The following is a 21,204-nucleotide window of genomic DNA, read 5'->3' on the forward strand; positions in this document are numbered from 1 at the left end:
CAATGTTTCAAACGTTATCAACGTAATTGATCTGTAATTGATCCTCTCGCGACAGAAGTTTTATCTTGTCTTTCATTCGATTTTATTTTATTATCAAACATCATAATGCTAATCGCTCGGATTCACGTTAAGCACCCGCGAAGAGAAATTTTCTAGTAGATAAAGCAGATTAAACGAAATCTTGACGAAACTTATTGCCCCTTGGCGGTTGTAATGTTAGCCAATGGACAAACGAGCCGGCGAACGATGGAGAAAAGGTTGAAACAGATCGAAGTGGACCGATTGTTGTTTCGGTTCGTCGCATAATTAAGCGTTTAGAAGACTCTAAAGAGGACCAAAGTAGTTAAACGTAACTACGTCGATGCCGTGGCCGCTGTTAAATACAGCGATAAAAGCATAATTAGTTGCCAACTTTCGCGATGATGCCCGTCGTCAATAAGCAAAACGACGAGTACCAGTTAGATGAGGCAGATGGCGGTGAGGATGTAGATAACGGAGAAACGGTGGGAATGAACGCGATGTTAACTGTTAAAATTACGTACGCTCGAAAACACGGTAAAAAAAGAACAACGAAACTAACGTGACAAAGATTGTCCGTGTAATTATAATTTAAAATTAACTAACTAGACCGAATACGCACGTTATATGCTATGTATATGTGTATATGTACATGTATGTTAGTCGAATTTTCGCTACACCGAAACTTTTCGCGAGAACGCTCGTCTCTAATTAATTTCGGCGCGCGATACTTTTCTCGGAGCATCGATCGAATTTGATGCTTCCGACGATTGCTCCACGAATATAGTTCGTTTTTTAAGTTTCCTTTACGGCATTAAAATCTGGTAATTACTCCGTAAACTCAAGTTTTCAAGATTTTCTAAACACGTGCTTTTAGAGTAAAATTAGTCGCGGAAACACAAGGGGTCCTGAAAAATAAATTATCGCGCATCGATCGTGTAATTTTTAACCGGCAGATAAGTGACAGGTTTACCTTTTAATCCAATACAAAATTGAAATTAAATCCAATTACGAAATTAATTAGAGCGCGATCCGGGTTCGCCTCCGTACGCGATAATTTAGATTTCGCTCGAGTTCCATGCAGAGTCGATAAGTTGGAGACCTGCATGCAACTGATGCCACTATGAATCATTTCGCACGCACGCAGGCACACACGCGCGCGCGTACACAAACATACGAAAATGATGTCAATGAACGAACGTTGCGAAAAATAAACACGTTCGTGAAATAGAACTCCGCAAAGAGGGCAGGCATGATCGTCAGTAATAAATTGGTCTTCGTGAAAAAGGTTCAAAGCGAAACGAGAAACGGAAAGTAAAGAAAAAAACTGGAAAGCAGAAAGAAAAAAAGGGAGAAACGTGAAAGGTAAACAGAAAACATAGGATTTAGATTAGTGTGATACAAGGTACGACAAAGCAATAATTTAGTGATTGTATGATAAATTTGATTGGTGAATTAACGAGTTAAGTTTAATGGTAAACTTTTGGAACCTATAAATACCTATACTCGATAAATCGTATAGTTTTGTAGAAACGCTGGGAAAAGATTCGCCACTTCAGAGATGAAAAACCAAAAAAAACAAATAATAATAATAATAATTATAAAAATAATAAAAATAATAAAAATAATAATAATAATAATAATAATAATAATAATAATAATAATAATAATAATAATAAACAATAATAGTAGTAATAATAATAATAATTAACAATAGTTAATAATAATAATAATAATTAACCTTAATTAATAATAATAATAATAATTAACCATAATTAATAATAATAATAATAATAATAATAATAATAATAATAATAATAATAATAATAATAATAATAAAACGCTGTCTTGGGATCAAAGATATAACGACGAAGGACTGACAGGATTAGTAAAATGTGTGAAGCTGACGATCGTGGATACAGTTTTTCAATCATTTCTTTCATTCCGTGAAACTCTGTCCTGCCTTACATACTTCGTACATTAATAATCCATTAACGTTTTGATGAAACAATTATATAGGTCTCGATTTTCTGTTAACGAATTATACGTATAATATCGAATTTTTGTAACCGGTGTTATAAGCTTTACAGAATCTTTCATATGTTACGTTTAAACGTATCGCATACGAAACTGAGAAATACAAGTTCACTTCAAAATGCATGAACACGATGGATATGCTCTGACGAAAGAGCCATTGCGAATGATTACATGCCTATAATTTTGTACCTGTGTTCCGTGTCAAACAGTAATTGAATAAAAGAACGACTATTTTAGCTTATTCTGTAATACCAAGTCTAACGTATATGCATATTACGTACAATGTGTATCAATTGAAAAGTATCAACGAGCAGTTGCAGTTTTTCTGTTTCCAAATAAAATGCAGGCTCAAAATTGTCTACTTAGTTGCACAATATATGGAAGAAAAGAACAATTATATCTCTAATTGTTTCATACGGGAACAATAACACGTTAAACAGAATTTTGCAAATTTCTCGATCGAATACTTTTCCTCGGAACTAAACGTTCAAATAATTAATATTCCCAAGGGCGTTTCGGCTCATAAAAAAAAAAGAAAAAATAAATTTTAAAGAAAATCCCAAGACTGATAGTAAATATATCGAGATGCATGCACGTGTATTGCTCCGATTTATTTAAAACAGACGTCTAAACGAGCTCAAAGCGTATCTTGTGGAAGTCGTTTTTAAATGTTCTAACTTCATCGATAAGAAGAAAGGAACAGAGAAAGCATGAGAGAAAACGTGAGCGAATGAATGGGAGTCAGAATGGACGAAGGTCTGCAAAATTTCACATTTATGGACGCATATTATGCGTACACGCTCGTGAATAGGAAGCAGTTATTTTGGTCTTACTGGTCATACCAACCTATACACGTGGTCCAACGGTAATAGATTCAACAATACAAGTGAGAAATGATGTCTACTTATTTATTTAAGTAGACATCATTTCTCACTGCGCAGACGTTATCAAGCGTTTGAGAATGTGTTGAAGCAGAATCACTGGTCTACGTTTGAACAATCTGTTACTTATCGTTAATAACATCCTGCACTAATCGTTGAACAATTTAGTTTTATAAAACTTGTCACAAACTGGAGACAAGTACGTTGGGAACAACACAAGATGGAAGAAGGATAAGATTTGTTCCTAGAGCCATGAATTGGCTGGCAAGAGAAGACCTTCGTCATGTTAAAGCATTTTCAATCTTATCATAAACAAATATATATGTGGATCTTCGTATACAAGGAATGCAAATAGACCTCCTTTTCCTTTCTTCATTTTTGTTTTCCTGTTTTTGAATAAACGATATAATATTTTAATATAGGCGAGGAATTAACTTGCGCGCATGCGTTATTTTTCAATGAACACATCATAGGAATTCCGCCAAAGCAAAATCTAACAATTAGCGATAAAAAAAAAAGAAAAAGAAAAAAAAGGAAACAGTAACGTAACAAGTTATCAATGTACTTACAGTATTTAAGGATGAAAACAGTTTAATTGCACTACATTTGTAAACTTTATTAATTATACGTTGCAAAAAAATGACGTGAACGAACGTTGTTGTTTAATCCACCTTACTCGTCACTCTATTTATTTAGTCTTTTAAGAAAAGAGAATTACGCTCCTTTTTAAAAAATAATCGCTCTTTATACAATTATTTGAACAAAAGAAGTTGCATGATCTTTGCATCACAATAGCGCTTTGCATTATACAATTACCATGCTATAACTATATAATGCGATGGAAAATTTTGTAAATAATTTGTACATATTACACGCACTTTTTACATAACGGCTTTCGTTACAAAAAGGTTCTGTTAAACAATAGACAATGCTCACGTTGAAAATAAGCAATACTGGATCGATATAGAAGGTGTATTCATCTTTTTTGTAAAGTGGTACTCAATTTCCACAACGCTTTCAAGCTCCACATGTTGTAAATTAAATTATATTATTTTTTATAGTCGATACATACTCGTATATCGCTACTTATTACAATTATGTATTTCAAACTATAATACAAAATACTTAACAGGCTATAATCCATAACAATATGGTTTTATAATCGCTGTTGCGGTTGATTTTGAGAACTGCTTCCCGAAACTGTTTCTGGCTGAGGAACCGCGTTTTCCTCCTTCTTGTCGACGTCCCTCGCTTTGTTCCACTCTTGCAAACCTTTTGGCAAAGTGGTGTCCTCTTCAAACGATCCTGTGCCCTCAACAAATTGCTCGTAAGTTGATTTTTCGGGGAACGGTCTAGGTCCCAGCAACTCTATCATATCTTCTCTGCTTAAAATTTCTTGCTTTAATAACCGTTCAGCCACCTGAAAAAGAATTACTCATTTATTATTTATTTGGTATGCTATTCGTGTATCAAGAGATACTACATATTTAAACTTTATTTCTCTCCTGTATTTAATTTTAATATTACTTAATTTTTCTTTTATCTTGTTTAAATTTAGTTAACTACTTAGTTAATTTAGTAACTACATTCTAAGAGTACGTATACCTTTCGTGCATAAAGATTATTTTGACGTCACATCTCTGGTCGCGAGTTAATTATATATCTTTTAGACTAAATGAAATGTTTTGTACCTTAGCTACGTCATCTTTATGTTTCATAAGCAGATTGCGTGTGTGATTATGCGCACGTTCAATTAATTCACGTACTTCAGTATCAATAAGTTGCGCAGTATGCTCAGAATATGGCTTATCGAAAGCCATGTCGCCTTGTTGTGGCATTTGAAAACTAACATTACCAACTTTCTCATTCATACCGTATTGAATGACCTGAGCATATGCATTTGAAGTTACCTAATGAGAAATGAAAATAATTCAACATTAATACGAATTACTATTTGTAGGATTTGATACTTAACTTGAACCACTATATGTTTGTGAGAAAACAATACCTTTTGGAGATCGTCTTGTGCTCCAGTTGTTATGCGATCGAAAAAGATTTCTTCCGACACTCGTCCGCCGAGTGCCATACACATTCTGTCAAACAACTGTTCTTTTGTGTAAAGGTACTGTTCATGTGGCAGATATTGTGCATAACCTAAACCTTTCCCACGGGGAATTATGGAAACCTATCCCGTCAAAAATACGAATAAAGTTCAGATACAAAAATATATAAATATTTATTTATTTATTTATTTATTTATTTATTTATTTATTTATTTATTTATTTATTTATTCATTTATTTATTTATTTATCAAACGCAACGAAATTACCTTCAGAAGTGGATCCGCATACTCCAAGAACCAACCTGCTACTGCATGGCCAGCCTCATGATACGCAACCGTTCTTTTTTCTTCAGGTTGCAAAATATTTGTCTTCTTTTCCATGCCTGCAATGACTCTTTCAATAGCCTGTTCGAAATGTTTTAACTGAATATTATCGTTCAGATCTCTCGCCGCTATTAAAGCCGCTTCGTTGCAGACATTCGCAATATCAGCTCCTAAAATGAACTATTTATAATAATGCGAATGTATGATTTCAAGTTGTTTTGGGAGAGTAGTTTTGGTAATTATAATAAAGGATAACATCGTGTGTTAAACGTTCAAGTACACCATCGTGTGTTTGTACTGAATACTCAAACATACAATGGCTCCTCAAGGATCAAGGAAAATGGTCTACAGTAATGCCTCTAACAATACTTCAAACAGGTTTACATACCTGTAAATCCAGGTGTTAAGGAAGCCATTTTTCTAGCTAATTGATCTTTATCGATTGTAGCTTTTAAAGGTTGTAAATGTACTTTAAAAATAGAAGCACGACCCTTAATATCTGGAGCAGAAACGTAAATTTGTCTATCAAACCTTCCGGGTCGCAACAATGCTTTATCTAAAATATCTATTCTATTAGTTGCCGCCAACACAACCACATTAGTAGTGGTATTGAATCCTAAAACGGACAATATTATTTCATGAAATATTTAAAGTGACTTGAGCAACCTATAACCAGTGTACCTCTAGGAAAAGGTAATTACAACTCATATATAATAATAACATTTTGTACAATCATTATAAAGTTATTATATATATATAAAGTTATTATATACTGTGTAACATTCGTATACACATGTATACATACTGCATACGTCGCAGCTATACTGGTATAGGTTGCTATACTATACTTCGCTATAGCATGTATCGCTGCATACCATCCATCTCAACTAGAAGTTGATTAAGTGTGTTCTCTTGCTCTGAATGGCCGCCAAAATTACGACCTCCTCTCTTCCTACCAACGGCGTCAATTTCATCGATAAATAATATACACGGAGCATGTTTCCGTGCCATTGAGAACATATCACGTACCCTCGATGGACCAACACCGACAAACATTTCCAAAAATTCAGAACCTGATACGCTAATAAAAGGTACATTCGCTTCGCCAGCCGTGGCCTTAGCTAATAATGTTTTACCGGTACCCGGTGGACCTGTAAAATATCGTACAATTTTTAAATCGTTATTTTATGTAAAACGTAAAAAAAAAAAAGATAAGGCTAAAATACTAAAACGTATATTTACCAGTCAGCATTGCACCTTTGGGAATCTTTGCACCAAGTTCTATGTACTGTTGTGGATTTTTTAAGAAATTTACAAACTCCATAATTTCGATCTTAGCTTCTTCGCAACCAGCGACATCTCTAAATTTTAATTACACAGACATAGAAATATTTACGATAATTTTATAGTACAAAAATGAGAAACGAAACATTACTCCAACACAAAATTCTGAATAGGTATTGTGCAATTGCACACAACTTTTTCCTACTCTAAAAAACCGACAATTTATTAACCATTTTATCAGTATATTCGTGTTCCTTCTACGATGAGTATTTGTTACTTAAAATCTTGTTATTTTCTCTCTGTTCATTTCACCTTAAAACATTCTAGGAAAAGCGGTAGAAGAAGCCAGGAGTAGAAGAAAATTGTCTACAACTCATAGAAATCTTTTCAAATATCATAATGACATAACAATACGCAATATTCTCTCCGTTAACTTACTTAAATCGTACACCAATGTCCTTGGAGTTAATTAACTTTGCAGTTGACTCCATTATGGAACCAAAAAGACCACCTCTCCTTCCTCTACCGAGGGAATCCAGCGATTTACGGAATACATAATATACGAAAGCTGTAACATTTTAAAATTATACTTTGCTTTTAAAATTATAATTTGCTTGTGTAATCTGCAATATATCCGGAGAAACGGAATAAAAATAATATTAAGTAACAAACAACTTACCCCACAAAACCAGCTGAGGCAAAAATTTTAAAATATGATACAATTCTAACTCATCTCTGTAATGTACTGGTAAATAATTTTGTGGTTCTACATTTATTTCAATTTGTGCATTTTCCAAATTTCTTTCAAATGTTTCAACGCTACCAATATTGAACCACAAAGTGTCCTACAAAATGCATAGAATGGTTAAATAACCTTATATAATATTATATTTACTTTTATTAAATTTGAATTGAGTCAGTAGTTGAAATATGAGAGTAAAAATTGAAAATTAAGGTTTTACCAACAGTAATATTTTGAAGCCTTATTTTACTTATATTGAGAGAAGGAGAAATTTAAGGCAAACCCAACTTTCCTTCTGATCGAACGAAAGATTAAATTATATATGTTTATTTTAAATTGTTGTAAACTTACTTTTCCATTCACAAGCTGTGCAGGCAATAACTTGACGCGCACCCATTGTTTATTGACAACTTCCACTTTATCTACTATTCCTTTGTTCAAACATCTAAATAAGAGCAAAAACCATTTACATAAGTTTTTCTCAAATTCATACATTGAAGTCTAGAAAAGATGATTACAACCAATTACTTTGTTATAAATTCTCTCCATGTGATTTCCATTGCAGCATTCGATGTATGGTGCAAATATAGATAAGTACATCCCATTAATAAAAAGCCAACAATGAGCATTTTCTCATTGTTTTTATTTCCAAACGAATTGTTTCCCCAATTCCATTTAAACTCCCACGAAAAAGTTTGTTTATCAGTATTTGCAGCACGTGCAGATGATTTTTGACCTCTGGTTTCTGATGCCTGTGATTTGGAAGGTTCTGTGGATGGTTGTTCCTTAACTTTCTCACCATCTTTTTCACTTGTTTTATTAGAAGTACGTCCTTCTACAAAAAAATATTAAATTTATGATCTTTTATAATAGATTAATATCGCACAAAATAAATTAGTAAGTATGAAATATAATAACTTGGTTTGTAAAATTTTTCAAATCCTTTTGGTGGCTCATTACACAGTAATCTCCATTGGTTCCTTACACGCTCTATTATGTTTGTTCCATTGTTATTATTTATCAGCGATAAATATCTTCTTAACTATAAACATGTTACAATGTATAATACATATAAATCATGTGTGATATACAATAGATATATGAAAAAGAAATAGAAAGAAAATAATTATGCTTGTCAATTTTGTATCAGTCATATTATGATGATATAATGATCGTCGAATAAAATTTACTTCATTATCATAATTATTATTACTTTTAGAAAAGGTCAGTTATAACTCATATTTAATAATAACATTCTCTATAATCATTACAAAATTATTATATACGTATATTGCTGATCAACTTTTATATACATATGTCTGTGTGTGTGTGTGTGTGTGTGTGTGTGAAATAGGTATTTCGCTATTATACATCAGAAATAAGTAATAATTAAATGCATCGCAAATAATACAAAGTAGAGCAGTGATAACGTGTAATCAAATTGTAATTTTTACTCGTAAATGTTATTAAAGAAAATAATAATAGTAAAGAGAATAGGTTATAATAGGTAATATTTGTACCTGAAACATATTAGCATTTTTGTAAACGGAACTCAAAACAAATCTTTCTAATTTACTTGTCGAGTATAACAACTGATGGGCCATATCTCTTGAAGATTTTTGTAATCACGTAATATGATGAAATTTCGATACATTCACTCTGTCCGCACAACAGATTACCGGCCACAAGACCAAGAGGTTGCATCAACAAATATCCCCAGTCTTAATCCTTACTTCCCATTTACAATGCGATCTGCAAATCGACAAACATTCTTAAAACCGATATAACATTGGTACTATAATATATATATATATATATATATATATATATATATATATATCGCGTGAACAGAACTGACTAATAAATGAGTTTTAGACTGATTATTACCAAGGTAATAGTATTATTCGATGCTGCACTGAAAATACAGGATGATTCATTAAACATGCACACTGCGCTTACGAACGCTTGCACGGCTTAATCACTACGTTCAAGACAATCAACCAGTGGAATGTTATTTTTTTAAATCAATGAGAGTTGAACCAAAAAAGTAAATGGATTTTTAAGTCGTGGCTCAAAAAATTCCTACATCTCGTCTGTGGTACGTATTCTGGAAATGTATATTTTTGGCAACTGTTCAAAGAGAACAGTGGCGGTGATCGATTGTGTACTGGTAATCAATCTATATGAGCCCTCGCGTGTACAGTTGTGTCTTGATTGAATCGCTCTATAGAGGAAAACAATGGGAAAGATATTTTTAACATTCTAAGAAAGATTATTTTTATTAAAACACGCGCTCTCACACTATTGCAACATTCGAATGAACGAAACATATGAGTTTCGACCAATTCGCATACCATAGTGAATTAAATATCTTTATATTTCCGATAATTACTTGTACGCGTTTTATTGCTTTTACATTGGTACTAAATTTCTAAAATCTATTATAGCTGATTCTAAAAACTATATATATATATATATATATATATATATAGTTTTTGTACAAAACGTGTATCAACCTATTGAACATAGAAAAGGATACAAAACCCCATTGCAGTATATTTACTTTTATGTAGCGTATGTATATATTACTAAACTCTAAATTTATTATACATATTATTTTACAAAATATATATTATCGTATTAATGAATTTTAATTGAATGATTATTATAATACGATATGCTAACTTTCCGTCTGAGAATAATTTGAATTTTCTTCTATGCTTATAGCACAAGGGACGTACTCTTGTCCTGACTCCTGCGAACAAATAAATCATGTACACGCACACTTTTTATATGGTTGTCAAATAATTAGAAAAAAAGAAAGAAACACACTGAATTAACAATAATTTGTCGTCCTTCTTCCAAATTAAATCCATCCACATCTTCTGCTGTTAATATTATCATAGACTCTTCTGGTATACTATTCTCATCTATGTAAGTTATAGGTATTTCTGATGAAACCTACGATTAAAATTCGTTATAATAATCATAAAATTTTATTAAAACGTAAAAATTTTTGAAATACGGTAATACCTCGCAGTATGCGAAATCCGATCCTTCAGTTTTTGTTCCTATATTATGCTTAGAATCAGTTAATCTTTGTTTCCTCGAATTTAACGATCGCTCTGATTTTTTACCATCTTGTTGAAGACGCCTCCATATTGTAGTCTTTGGAATATGATAAGTCATCGATGCCGCTGCTTGAGACATTTTCCCACCTTTGCAAGCAGCAACAGCTTCTTCCAACCGAGACTTTTTTAATTCCTCATTTTCTGTCTTTCGTTTCTTCCAAAATGACAATGGTAGTTTCCCTTCACCTACTAATCGAGCCTTATCCCTAAATAGCGTAGTTTTGGGAATCTGAAAAAGGCAAGTATACCTATCGAAACGTTTAAATAAAAAAAAGAAAAAAGCAATAACAATACGATCGATAAAAAATGAAATTATCTACTTCAAATTCAAGCGCAACTTTGGTTAGATTCTCTCCTCTCTCTAAAGCCTTGACTGCAGCTTCCCGTTTGTCTGAGCCGTAAGATCTTTTCATTTCAGAACGTAATATTTGATATCCTTCTTTCTGAATTCTCCTCCACAATACAGTCTTGGGTATGCTAAACATTTCTGATGCATGTTGTAAACTTGATCCACCTATAATAAAATAACGAATTACATTGAAAAATATTATAAAATTAATTGTTCATCGTAGATGAAACAAACACCTACCGATCACTGCATTTATAGCGGCTTTCATACATTCCGCTGGATATTCATTTCTAGATGCATTTAAATGTATACCTAATGCTTTAGCACGCATATACAAGGTTGAACGCGGTATATTATGTTTAGTGGAAGCTTCTATTAGAGTTTGACCCGACTTTAAATCATTTATTGCCGATGCTAGCATATCGTCGCTATAATCTCTTTTGGCTGTGTCCCGCCTGCGCTTCCTTTTCTTGCTCAGAGTGCAGTTCTCGGTGACCTCATCTTTCTTTTTATCCTCTAAATCTTGGTAAGCATGCTGCAATGCACTGATAACATTTTCTTCAGCCTCGCTAATTACAGTCACTGGCTCTTCGTTATTGTCGTTAAAGTCTTTATTTTCAACAGAATCAGTTTCATCAATCTGTAAATATAAGCAATGCCATGAAGAAACGAAAGGCAGTTTTCATCTAATTTCTTTGAACTCTTAGCCACTGCTCTCAAATGATCGAACAATGGAAGTTACCTCTATGAGGCCGCAGATTTTTAACGAACGTGCTGCATCTAACAAACTACTGATATTCTCAACAGGAACTCGCACCTCCCCATGATAAGTGAATTCTATGATAGATTTTATGTCTTGTGCTGATATATCGCTTAATATTATTGTTGGATGATCTTCGTTTACTTGACTCAATATTTCCTAGAAAAACAAAGAACAATTATTTATTCAACAAATCATGTTGAATATTGCAAAGGTATTCGAGATGCAGCGTATATAATTTTTAGATGAAAAAAAGTAAAGAGATTAACTTATATTTAGTCACATTTACGCGTCTATATAAAATTTTATAATGTTTAATAAAAAATTAATTAAAAACAATATAGAGAAATTAATTTCAATTGTCGGCTTATATTTATTAAACGAAAACGATTGTACAATTCTCAAAATTGAAAATTGGGTAGGAGGCGTTCTCTCCGTATACATAAATACAAAAGTTGTTTACTCGAAATAAAGTGCTACAAGCGCAGAGAACTATGCGATGAGCATGAATTCGTTCCCCAGCGGCAGCCAGGGTAACGTCCACCATGCAATCCTCCTCTAGGAGTTCTCTAACTACATCAGATAAATGACTCCCATAGTCATTCCATTTAAACCAGTAGCTCTGATTAATCTCATGTTGGTTAGCAATCTCGGACATGCCGTTTCAGTTTCGTTTCCTTTCCCGGTTTCAGTGACCCGTATACAAACGGAATTTGGAACAGGACTGAACTCTTCACAATCGAGAAGTGCGTTTTAGTTACTCGTTGAACGTGACATGGTTCAAAAAGTGCAAGAAATTTTCATGGTTTTCCTATATAGTAATTTCTAATATCATCAATTTTTCGACTATCCTAGACGCATGTTGTTACGCACTTGTACCATTTACGGTTAAATATTTTCTATTCAATTTTTTAATCTCAGCAGATGGCGTTTGGAAAACTTTCATTTAATTTAGTTATATCGCTAATTTACATTCTCTTCTCTTAGTTTTTACTTGCCGCTCTATTCTCTCATTGCACACTCACACCATACTTTCCTCATCAGCTTTCCATTCCTTATTCAATTCCTTATTATAATTTTGAACTAGACTATCTTAACGTTAACTATAGAATTATCTATTCCAGCATTTTAACATAAACATATTGGGTTAGCATGAAAGTATTTTCGGTTTTGTAATGTGAAATAAAACTTATATTTTTTCTGCATAGTATAAATTAACAGCTACAAACCAAATTACACATAATTTACTTGTAAACGAACCTAAACATAACTGATATCGAATGTGCAAAGGAAAAAATCGCAACGCTGACGGTAATCTTCTAAAATAATAACAACCAACTATCGATATATGAATACTGAAACTACTTTCTTGCCAACCCAATATAATTTTTTCATCTTTTCAACTTTTACGATATATAACACTTTCGATAGTATATGTTAAAAGTACATTATGATTGGTAGATATATAGGTATTCTACACTGTAACATACGTGATAATCGGAGGGAATTTAATTCGAAATTTGTTAAGCATATATATATAGTAACAAATATTCTCTAGTGAGCATTTGAACGCATTTATTTTACACATTTATTCGTCAATATTAAAAATTTAACTATTCCGTTCGAAGTAAATCAATTTTTATTCGATAAGGTTGGTAGAAAATAGGCCCGCACAAACTGGTTGAAATTTTCTATACATAGATTAAGGGTATGGGTCAGGGATTCTCAACCTTCTTTGTGGCGCGTTCGACATGAATCATTCGTTATTACGATAGTTGTTGCGCGCACATGTAGATATCGTGTGCTCCTGGGTATAAGGCTGTGAACCCTTGCATTTAGTAAACTCGTGTCCCTTCGTATCGACACATTTGCATGTTTTGTGATTCTTGTAAAGTGACAAAGTGTTCGTTCACCAAGTTTTTCATCATTTCGTTTAATCGTATATTATAAAACAAAATGGCAAGTCGTTCTACGTGTACATCATTCTACATATTATATACCTGGATATACTATTTTCGTGATATGCAAACATGTGACAACATAACCATGATGACATTTTACTTACGTTAAAAATAACGTATTATTTTTCATTAAATGTGAATACACTTATTTTCGAAAAGTTATGCACTATTTTCCCAATCGATAGTTGGTTGGAGACTTTAGAACTTGAAAAATTCTTTTCCACACTCAATACGGTTATTGGAGCTCTCAAACATAATGTAGTTTTCGTGTTACGTTATGGTTAGGTTATTTCGTGTCGCATAAAATTCAAGGATGGTATATCCTTTTCATACATGAGGAGAAGCTTAATAATAATGATGCAACTATTTTTTCATAGAAACCTTTGATGTTACACGGGCACGAACGTGCCATAACACAAATAAAATATAACAGGGAAGGTGATTTATTATTTTCCTCGAGTAAAGATAAGAAACCAAATGTTTGGTATTCTTTGAACGGAGAACGTCTTGGATCTTTTAATGGACACAATGGTTCTGTATGGTGTATCGATGTTAATTGGGATACAACAAGATTTTTATCAGGCAGTGGTGACAACTCTTTAAGAGTTTGGGATTGCCAAACTGGTTTGTATGTCATTGTCGTTTAACCCGTTCCAAGCTTTAGCTTGAGGTGTTACATTTCCGATCCTATTATTATTATTTTTTTTTTTATTATATAAGTAAGGTTGATAAATAGAAGGCATAAAAAAGTCTAAATGATAAAGCAAATAATTTTTTTATTCATTTAATGAATTCGCTATCTTCATTAATACCTTATTAATATTTAATAATACTGCCTTTGTTATGAAGTAAGATTTCTAGTTATAGATGCATGCCCATCAAATTGTGGTAGCAGCGAATGACAGTTATGGATACATTCATTACCGCTGCCTTAGTTATAGATGTATGCACTAATAGCTAACTGAATTTTGCCTCAGTTGTGGAAATGCATCCTGTAAATGCTTAAAAATAGTTAATATTTCCATTAATTCATTTTGGCAATATATTTTTGTGTTGTAGGAAAAGAAATAGGTCTACTTCACACAAATAGTTCAGTAAGGACGTGTAGCTTTAGTTATTCAGCAAATCTTGCTGTATATTCCACTGACAAAGCTTTAGGGCACCAATGTGAAATGTTTATCATGGATATTAAGAATGTTGATGCAGTTTTATCGCAAGATGATGCAATTTCCAGAATTGCTGTAAACGGTCCTAAAATCTCTGCTATTTTGTGGGGTGCGTTAGATGAAACAATTATTACTGGTCATGAAGATGGTGAAATTACTCTTTGGGACGTTAGGGTATATAATATACTTTTATGATGTAAAATATATATCTAGTTAATTATAACAATACATATGCACAGTGACTACATTTCTCATTCACAGACAAGAAAGAAGCTGACAAGTGTCAAAAGTCACAAAGCACAAATAAATGATATGCAATTCAACAAAGATGGCACCATGTTTGTAACTGCATCAAAAGATAACACTGCCAAATTATTTGATAGCGAGTCGTTGATGTTATTAAAAACATACAAAACGGAAAGGCCTGTCAATTCTGCCACAATTTCTCCTATTTTTGATCATGTTTGTCTTATGCAGAATATTTATTGTATTGGTAAAATAACATTTAACAATTAATATTTATGATAATTATACATTTATAGGTGGTTCTTGGGGGAGGTCAAGATGCAATGGATGTCACAACAACGTCAACTCGTCAAGGGAAATTTGATTCCCGATTTTTCCACTTAGTTTTCGAAGAAGAATTTGCGCGTTTAAAAGGGCACTTCGGCCCAATTAACTCTCTTGCATTTCATCCTAATGGTCGTAGCTTCTCAACGGGCGGTGAAGATGGTTATGTTCGTATTAATACGTTTGATCAATCCTATTTCGACTTCCATTTTGAATACTAATTCGATGAGATTAAAAAAATAAATATGTACCAATTAAATAAACCGTATGAATTACATTTTTTTATTAAGTTTGTCCGATTATCTCTTAACATACTTGTAGCTAAAGAGATCGTGGTGGTTATTGACAGTCCACATCGTCAAATCGAAAGAAATCGAAAGTAATCGTGTGCATCGTGCAATTGTAACGATCGGTCAAATTGACATGCTGTTACTAAAGATATGGTTTTAATTGGTGTAACATTATGTATATTTCTTAGAATAACACAAATTTTATTATTATCAATATATTAATAGGGATAAGAATTTACTGTATCATACCTAAATTAATTATTTTATTTGTATAAAACACATACATTTTATTCGTGGAAACAATATTAGAGGTAGTATTGCTAGTAGAAAATGCTGAAATATTTAGCACATATAAGTGAATCGTATAGAAAAAGTAACATAAACACAAACTTACTTCATTTTTTATTTTAACGTTAATTTTTAATATCAAGATGTTTGGTTATTTAAAAAAATATTAGAATTTATATTTGAAATTCATTTTTACCAAGTAACGCGCTTTTACTTGAGCAACATCGTATACAATGTATTCATTGTATAAGAGAGCTGTTTTTTTCGGAAGCTTAGCAGGTACAAATGCACCGTACGGAACTTCAACTCCGTCTTTCATTTTATAAACGTTGTTTGGGTCAGGTTGCGTCTGACCACGACCCCAAGTTGAATGCTTACTACTTGGTAATTTTTCGATATAATCTGCTTGATACCTTTCGTACATGTTACCCAATGCAACTTCGCAAAGCAACAATAATCCTGTAGGATTCTGACTATTTGTACAACAATAATTCGCAGATTTTGAAACCATATCTGCAAAGTATATACCCTTACCGAACATGTAACCAGTAACAGGTGCTTCTGGTGGTGCTATTCTTAATCCCTGAGAAAGTATACCAGCAAAGTTAGTGGTTCTAGAACCATGCCATAGTAATTTCTTGTTGGGCAATTTTTTGAATGGTTTGTATCTACTATCTTCTCCTTGCCTCTTGATAACAAACAGATCTTCAATTTCAAGTTCATATTGCGTGTGAGTTGCTGCGTGCGTATTGTTTACGTACTGTTCGACCATTTTATATTCCTCGCTTTCCTTATCTAATGCTTTAATCTCAGTATTCAATTGTTCATAGTGGGCGTCAAGCGGATTTTTCGTTTTATCCATTTTAGTATGCAACAAAGAATAGGCGATCTCCATTTCGAGTAACGCGTCCAACATTTCGCATTTGGCATTGATTTCTTCTATCGTATCCAAAATCTTAGGACCAGATACTCCAAAATTATGGGGTATTAAATTGTAAAATCTATTTGATGCATCAACCAATTGTACACTATCAACGTTTTTATTCTTTAATACTTGTTGCAGCTCTGTTAATACCGTATATGCCTTCTGAATTTGTTTTTTAGACAATTTCCCGAGCGGCATTTTATCTGTATCAATTTCGAACTCTGCCATTACTTTTTTCATGGTTGCTTCGTCGAAGATTAGTTTCATTAAATCTTGAACTGGTTTTTCTAACTCACTCTCAATATCAGACTCTAATAATTTAGTTGTTTCTTCATCGCCGTAATCGATATCTACCGGATACATTTTTTGTGGCACTTTAACAAAATCTTCTCTTCGATTCCAGCAATTTCCACTTTTCTCCTCGTACAGAGACTCAAATTGTTCTATACACTCCTCCAATAATAAATCCTCCAATTTGGTACCGCCAATAGTTGTACCAATTCTACCCCAACTTCTGAATAACCAGTACTTGTTTTTCTTATCATGTTTTAATATCTGTAATTTGTAATAGCTGTTCTTCTTAGTTTGTATATCTGTGTGTACCAACGTGACGGTATATTTATCTTTACCCCGTTGATATACATGCGCACAATCTTGTAAACCACTATCTGGATCGACAGTTCCACCTTCTTTCAATTGTAATTTCACTTTACCAGATCCTGACTTTTCATAGATACTTTTACCTTTACTCTTATTAGAAGTAGATTTTTCTGCCACAATTTTAATTCTATCGGACAAATCGCCGCCCCAACTTGAAATGGTTTTCTTTTTAATCAATGATATAGCCGGCTTTGTGTATTCTTTAGCCTCTTCGACAAAGTCCTTGGTAATGACCTGAATGTTGAGATTCTTAGCTTCCTCCATCTTTTTACTCATTTTATCCACTTCATTTTGAGTTGATATTACAGCAGCTACATGTTCATGAATTTTTGAAACTACATCTCCTCCCAAAAGCATAATTTCTTTTTTTAATACATCCTTATTTATTCCTGTCTGTCCAATAATAACAAATTGCATATGCTTTAATGGTTTGGGTTTTACTTCAACTTTGATTTCAGAATCAACATCCTCGTCTTTTTTCACTAGACTAGACGTTGATGGTGCAGTAATTTTGATCAATCTTCTTCTAACTTTGCATTTTAAAGATCGGCTGTTAAATATCAAATTAACTGTTAATTCTTTTTCATATGAAGCATGCATCATACGTATATGAAAATACTTACAGCTCTGGATATGATCCTTTTAAATCCAATGGTATTACAAATTTTTTTCTTTTTGGATCCTGGATTACATTTTCACATTTAGTCCATTCTGTTAAATTCCCGGTACATTTATATCCGAGCCCCGATTGATATACAAGCTGACCATTGCATTTTAAACAAGGCTTTAATGTTCCAAAATAAATTGCATCTGATAAACGATCTATTATCTGTAATGACACATTTCTTCATCATTCAAATGCTCCTTCGATACTATTATCATAATATACATTGCATACCAAGAGAATTTATATTCGACATCATGAGTTATGCATATATATATATATATATAGATTGGGCCATGCATATGTGTATGACGAGTACAAGTGCGTGTGTCACTCTGTGTCGTACATATATAATTCAAGTGGGATGTAGTGTGTACAAGTATTAAATTATACAATTAATGTAACACCTACATGTGACACTCCTTCTGGAACATGTTGTTCATTTTCTTGCAGCATACTGATGAGATCAGGCTTTTTTACTGAAGACAACATATCCCTAATCTTAAACAATTCTTCGTTCTGCGTTTTTATTTCCTTCTCTTCTTGGGCATCTTCTGGTTCATCTTTAATTTTTTTAATTGGTGGAGCATCACCGGACTTGATCTGTGGTAATACAGTTTTGAGCTTCTTTTGGTCATCTTTGGAAAGTTCATCTTTGCCAGGAAGTTTATCCCCGCTCTCATAGAATTCTAAACTTTCTCTTATTTTGACAAAGCATTCCAGATGATACCATCTATCTATACCACCATACTTTTTGCCATGCTCACTTTCAAAATCCTTTTTCGACACTCTGATTTCACCCTGTACTATTCTTTCTTCGCATCCTTTACAAGTCGATCTACTAGATTTTGCATACTGAATCAAAAAATCACGTAATAGCCCAGCAGTGATACTAGTACGCTTTTTTCCTCTCCCAAACACCGGTAATGGAAGGTTAAGTGCATCTACTATAAAAAAATGTCTTGTTTTCAATTATTTCATTGTACAAAGTGAAACTTAGTTTTCTATATGATAATAAACAAACCAATTTTCTTCTCAATGTCTTTTTGGTCTTCCCAACGAATATTATCAAAATTAGAAAAATCAGCAGTGTTTTTTGGTCTTTGTTTCAAAAAGAAACACGGTGGATGATACCATTTCGGTATCGTTCCATCATGAACAGGACTCTACAGGTTAAAAGACATGATTTAACAAACATCATACAAAACATGCAATTCTAAGGTATGTGCTTGCACCACAATTAAAACGCAAATAAAATTATAATTTATCTACAAAAATTTATCTTTACAATATTACATTCGCTACGTTCTATTGCAATCTTGTTTCGAATAAATAGCAAATTAAATTACATGCTTAACCATGTTACGCAGGGTGAAACAAGTTTAATAATAACGAGAATAAATGTTTATAATTTTTCTAAAGTTAAGTTAGTAAATAGCGTAGTACCGATCGCATTAATTTACGTAACGTTAACACTTTTCTAGCGTTCTATACCTGAACAATAACAGCGAGTCTTAATGAATCCTTTTCGATAGATTTCTTGCAGTTTTGACAAGAAGCTCGAGAGCTTTTTGCATATTCAACGGCATATGGTAACTCGGTACTCATTATTACGTGTTTCTCGTTCTACAATTTCAGTTTCTAAGCGAAGTACTGCGACAGAAACGGTGCATTCGGCTGAACGAACGTTCACAACCTGTGCGTTACGCGCCATACATTCGGAAATTCAATTTCTCTTTTTGAGTCGTGCCAAATAACTCATTTAACAATATAAAATCTTAAAACAACCATGTGCGATTTTAATAATATTTATTCATATTGTACCGAAATCATTGGAAATAATGTATACAAAATATTTTAATGCAATGTATGCAAGTTGTTTAATTGACCAATTTGAGAATTTAAACCGGATGTGACATCTGAGTTTCTATGAATTTAAGAATATGTCTAATTGTAATCTATACAGAAATTGTCTTTGTGTATCTGCAATATGAACAAACATCTACTAATAATTTACAAACGTAACAGAGTGTAAGAAGACATTCTATTTCAAAATCGGTAACCTTTCTGACAATATTAGAACAAAATGTTCTCATGAAACATTGGACTAGTGTGCCTGCATTTACATATGTGTATACCCTGACTTGACAAGTGAAAAATATGATTTTAAATAAAATTTTCACTCTTTCTCTCTTTCTCTCTCTCTCTCTCTCTCTCTCTCTCTCTCTTTCTCTTTTATTCTATTAAGTATAAAGTTTTCAATTTAATGTTACGAAAATTGATTCAAGATTACACTGATTATACAATTTTTAAATTTATTTTCAAATTAATAATTAAAAATATAAAACATACATTTATTTCAATGTAATACGTACTTGTAATACGTTATATATATATAATTACTATAATTAATATATATATATATATATATATATATATATATATATATATATATATATATATATATACTAATTATGCATAGTAATTATGCATAGTAATTGATGATTATTTTATACACAGTGTATGTTTTGTTTGACATATCACTTTTAAATTGGTATATGTATAGTTACAAACACACATTCATCGAGAATTATAAATAATTCTATTAGAATTGGCGATAAGTTTTTGATAAATTTAGCCATAAACAGAATTGCACATTCTGTTATAGTATGCTGTGTCCAAAGGATGTTACAAATAAATTATGAATTGTAATACAATGTTGGTACACTTTATTTTTATAATCATATAATATTGTACAAATTATTACAGTAAACTATATATTTCTGTAATTACGTCTATGAATGTTTCTCTGTTTTACCAACATAGCTTGCCATAAAAGTGGCTGACAAGTGGTAGTAGAATTAAATAATACAGCCATAGAGTGCAAAAAATGCACTATGTTATTTTTCTTTGACGAATGCAGTTTTCTTTTCCTCTAAAATTATTTCCTACAATAACGTACAAAACTTATTAAGAAAAGATCGAAATTATTAAATTAAATCTGTACTTCTTTTGACTATCTACATATTCATATAAGCCTATTATAAATCCATAGTGCTTACAAGATGATGATTAATTCTCCCATCTTTTA

At 32.3% G+C, this 21,204-nt stretch overlaps 4 protein-coding genes across 4 annotated transcripts; 1 reads left to right on the forward strand and 3 right to left on the reverse strand.

Moving 5' to 3' along the window:
- Positions 1-3,509: 3,509 nt before the first annotated feature.
- Positions 3,510-9,094, reverse strand: Afg3l2 (AFG3 like matrix AAA peptidase subunit 2). The gene is made up of 13 exons (XM_076903862.1): positions 8,870-9,094; positions 8,268-8,391; positions 7,878-8,184; positions 7,701-7,794; positions 7,287-7,452; positions 7,046-7,175; positions 6,566-6,684; positions 6,199-6,474; positions 5,712-5,939; positions 5,267-5,493; positions 4,945-5,121; positions 4,628-4,846; positions 3,510-4,356 (listed from the first exon to the last, which is right to left on the reverse strand). Exons 1-13 carry the CDS (start codon positions 8,951-8,953, stop codon positions 4,093-4,095), a joined length of 2,415 nt encoding a protein of 804 aa, XP_076759977.1. The 5' UTR covers positions 8,954-9,094; the 3' UTR covers positions 3,510-4,092.
- Positions 9,095-9,968: 874 nt separating this feature from the next.
- Positions 9,969-12,397, reverse strand: LOC143429059 (uncharacterized). Its single transcript, XM_076904446.1, has 7 exons — positions 12,053-12,397; positions 11,572-11,748; positions 11,070-11,469; positions 10,801-10,994; positions 10,383-10,709; positions 10,182-10,310; positions 9,969-10,104 (listed from the first exon to the last, which is right to left on the reverse strand). Exons 1-7 carry the CDS (start codon positions 12,245-12,247, stop codon positions 10,030-10,032), a joined length of 1,497 nt encoding a protein of 498 aa, XP_076760561.1. The 5' UTR covers positions 12,248-12,397; the 3' UTR covers positions 9,969-10,029.
- A 1,052-nt stretch (positions 12,398-13,449) lies between these two features.
- Positions 13,450-15,563, forward strand: Eif3i (eukaryotic translation initiation factor 3 subunit I). Its single transcript, XM_076904450.1, has 5 exons — positions 13,450-13,548; positions 13,928-14,174; positions 14,610-14,890; positions 14,978-15,178; positions 15,259-15,563. The coding sequence occupies exons 1-5, from the start codon at positions 13,546-13,548 to the stop codon at positions 15,505-15,507; spliced, it is 981 nt and encodes a 326-aa protein (XP_076760565.1). The 5' UTR covers positions 13,450-13,545; the 3' UTR covers positions 15,508-15,563.
- A 424-nt stretch (positions 15,564-15,987) lies between these two features.
- Parp1 (Poly-(ADP-ribose) polymerase) lies at positions 15,988-19,809 on the reverse strand. The gene is made up of 5 exons (XM_076904436.1): positions 19,608-19,809; positions 19,138-19,279; positions 18,525-19,060; positions 18,073-18,278; positions 15,988-17,999 (listed from the first exon to the last, which is right to left on the reverse strand). Exons 1-5 carry the CDS (start codon positions 19,719-19,721, stop codon positions 16,031-16,033), a joined length of 2,967 nt encoding a protein of 988 aa, XP_076760551.1. The 5' UTR covers positions 19,722-19,809; the 3' UTR covers positions 15,988-16,030.
- Positions 19,810-21,204: the final 1,395 nt, after the last annotated feature.

This window comes from Xylocopa sonorina, chromosome 11 (assembly GCF_050948175.1).
Source record: "Xylocopa sonorina isolate GNS202 chromosome 11, iyXylSono1_principal, whole genome shotgun sequence".
Classification (NCBI taxonomy): Eukaryota; Metazoa; Arthropoda; class Insecta; order Hymenoptera; family Apidae; genus Xylocopa; species Xylocopa sonorina.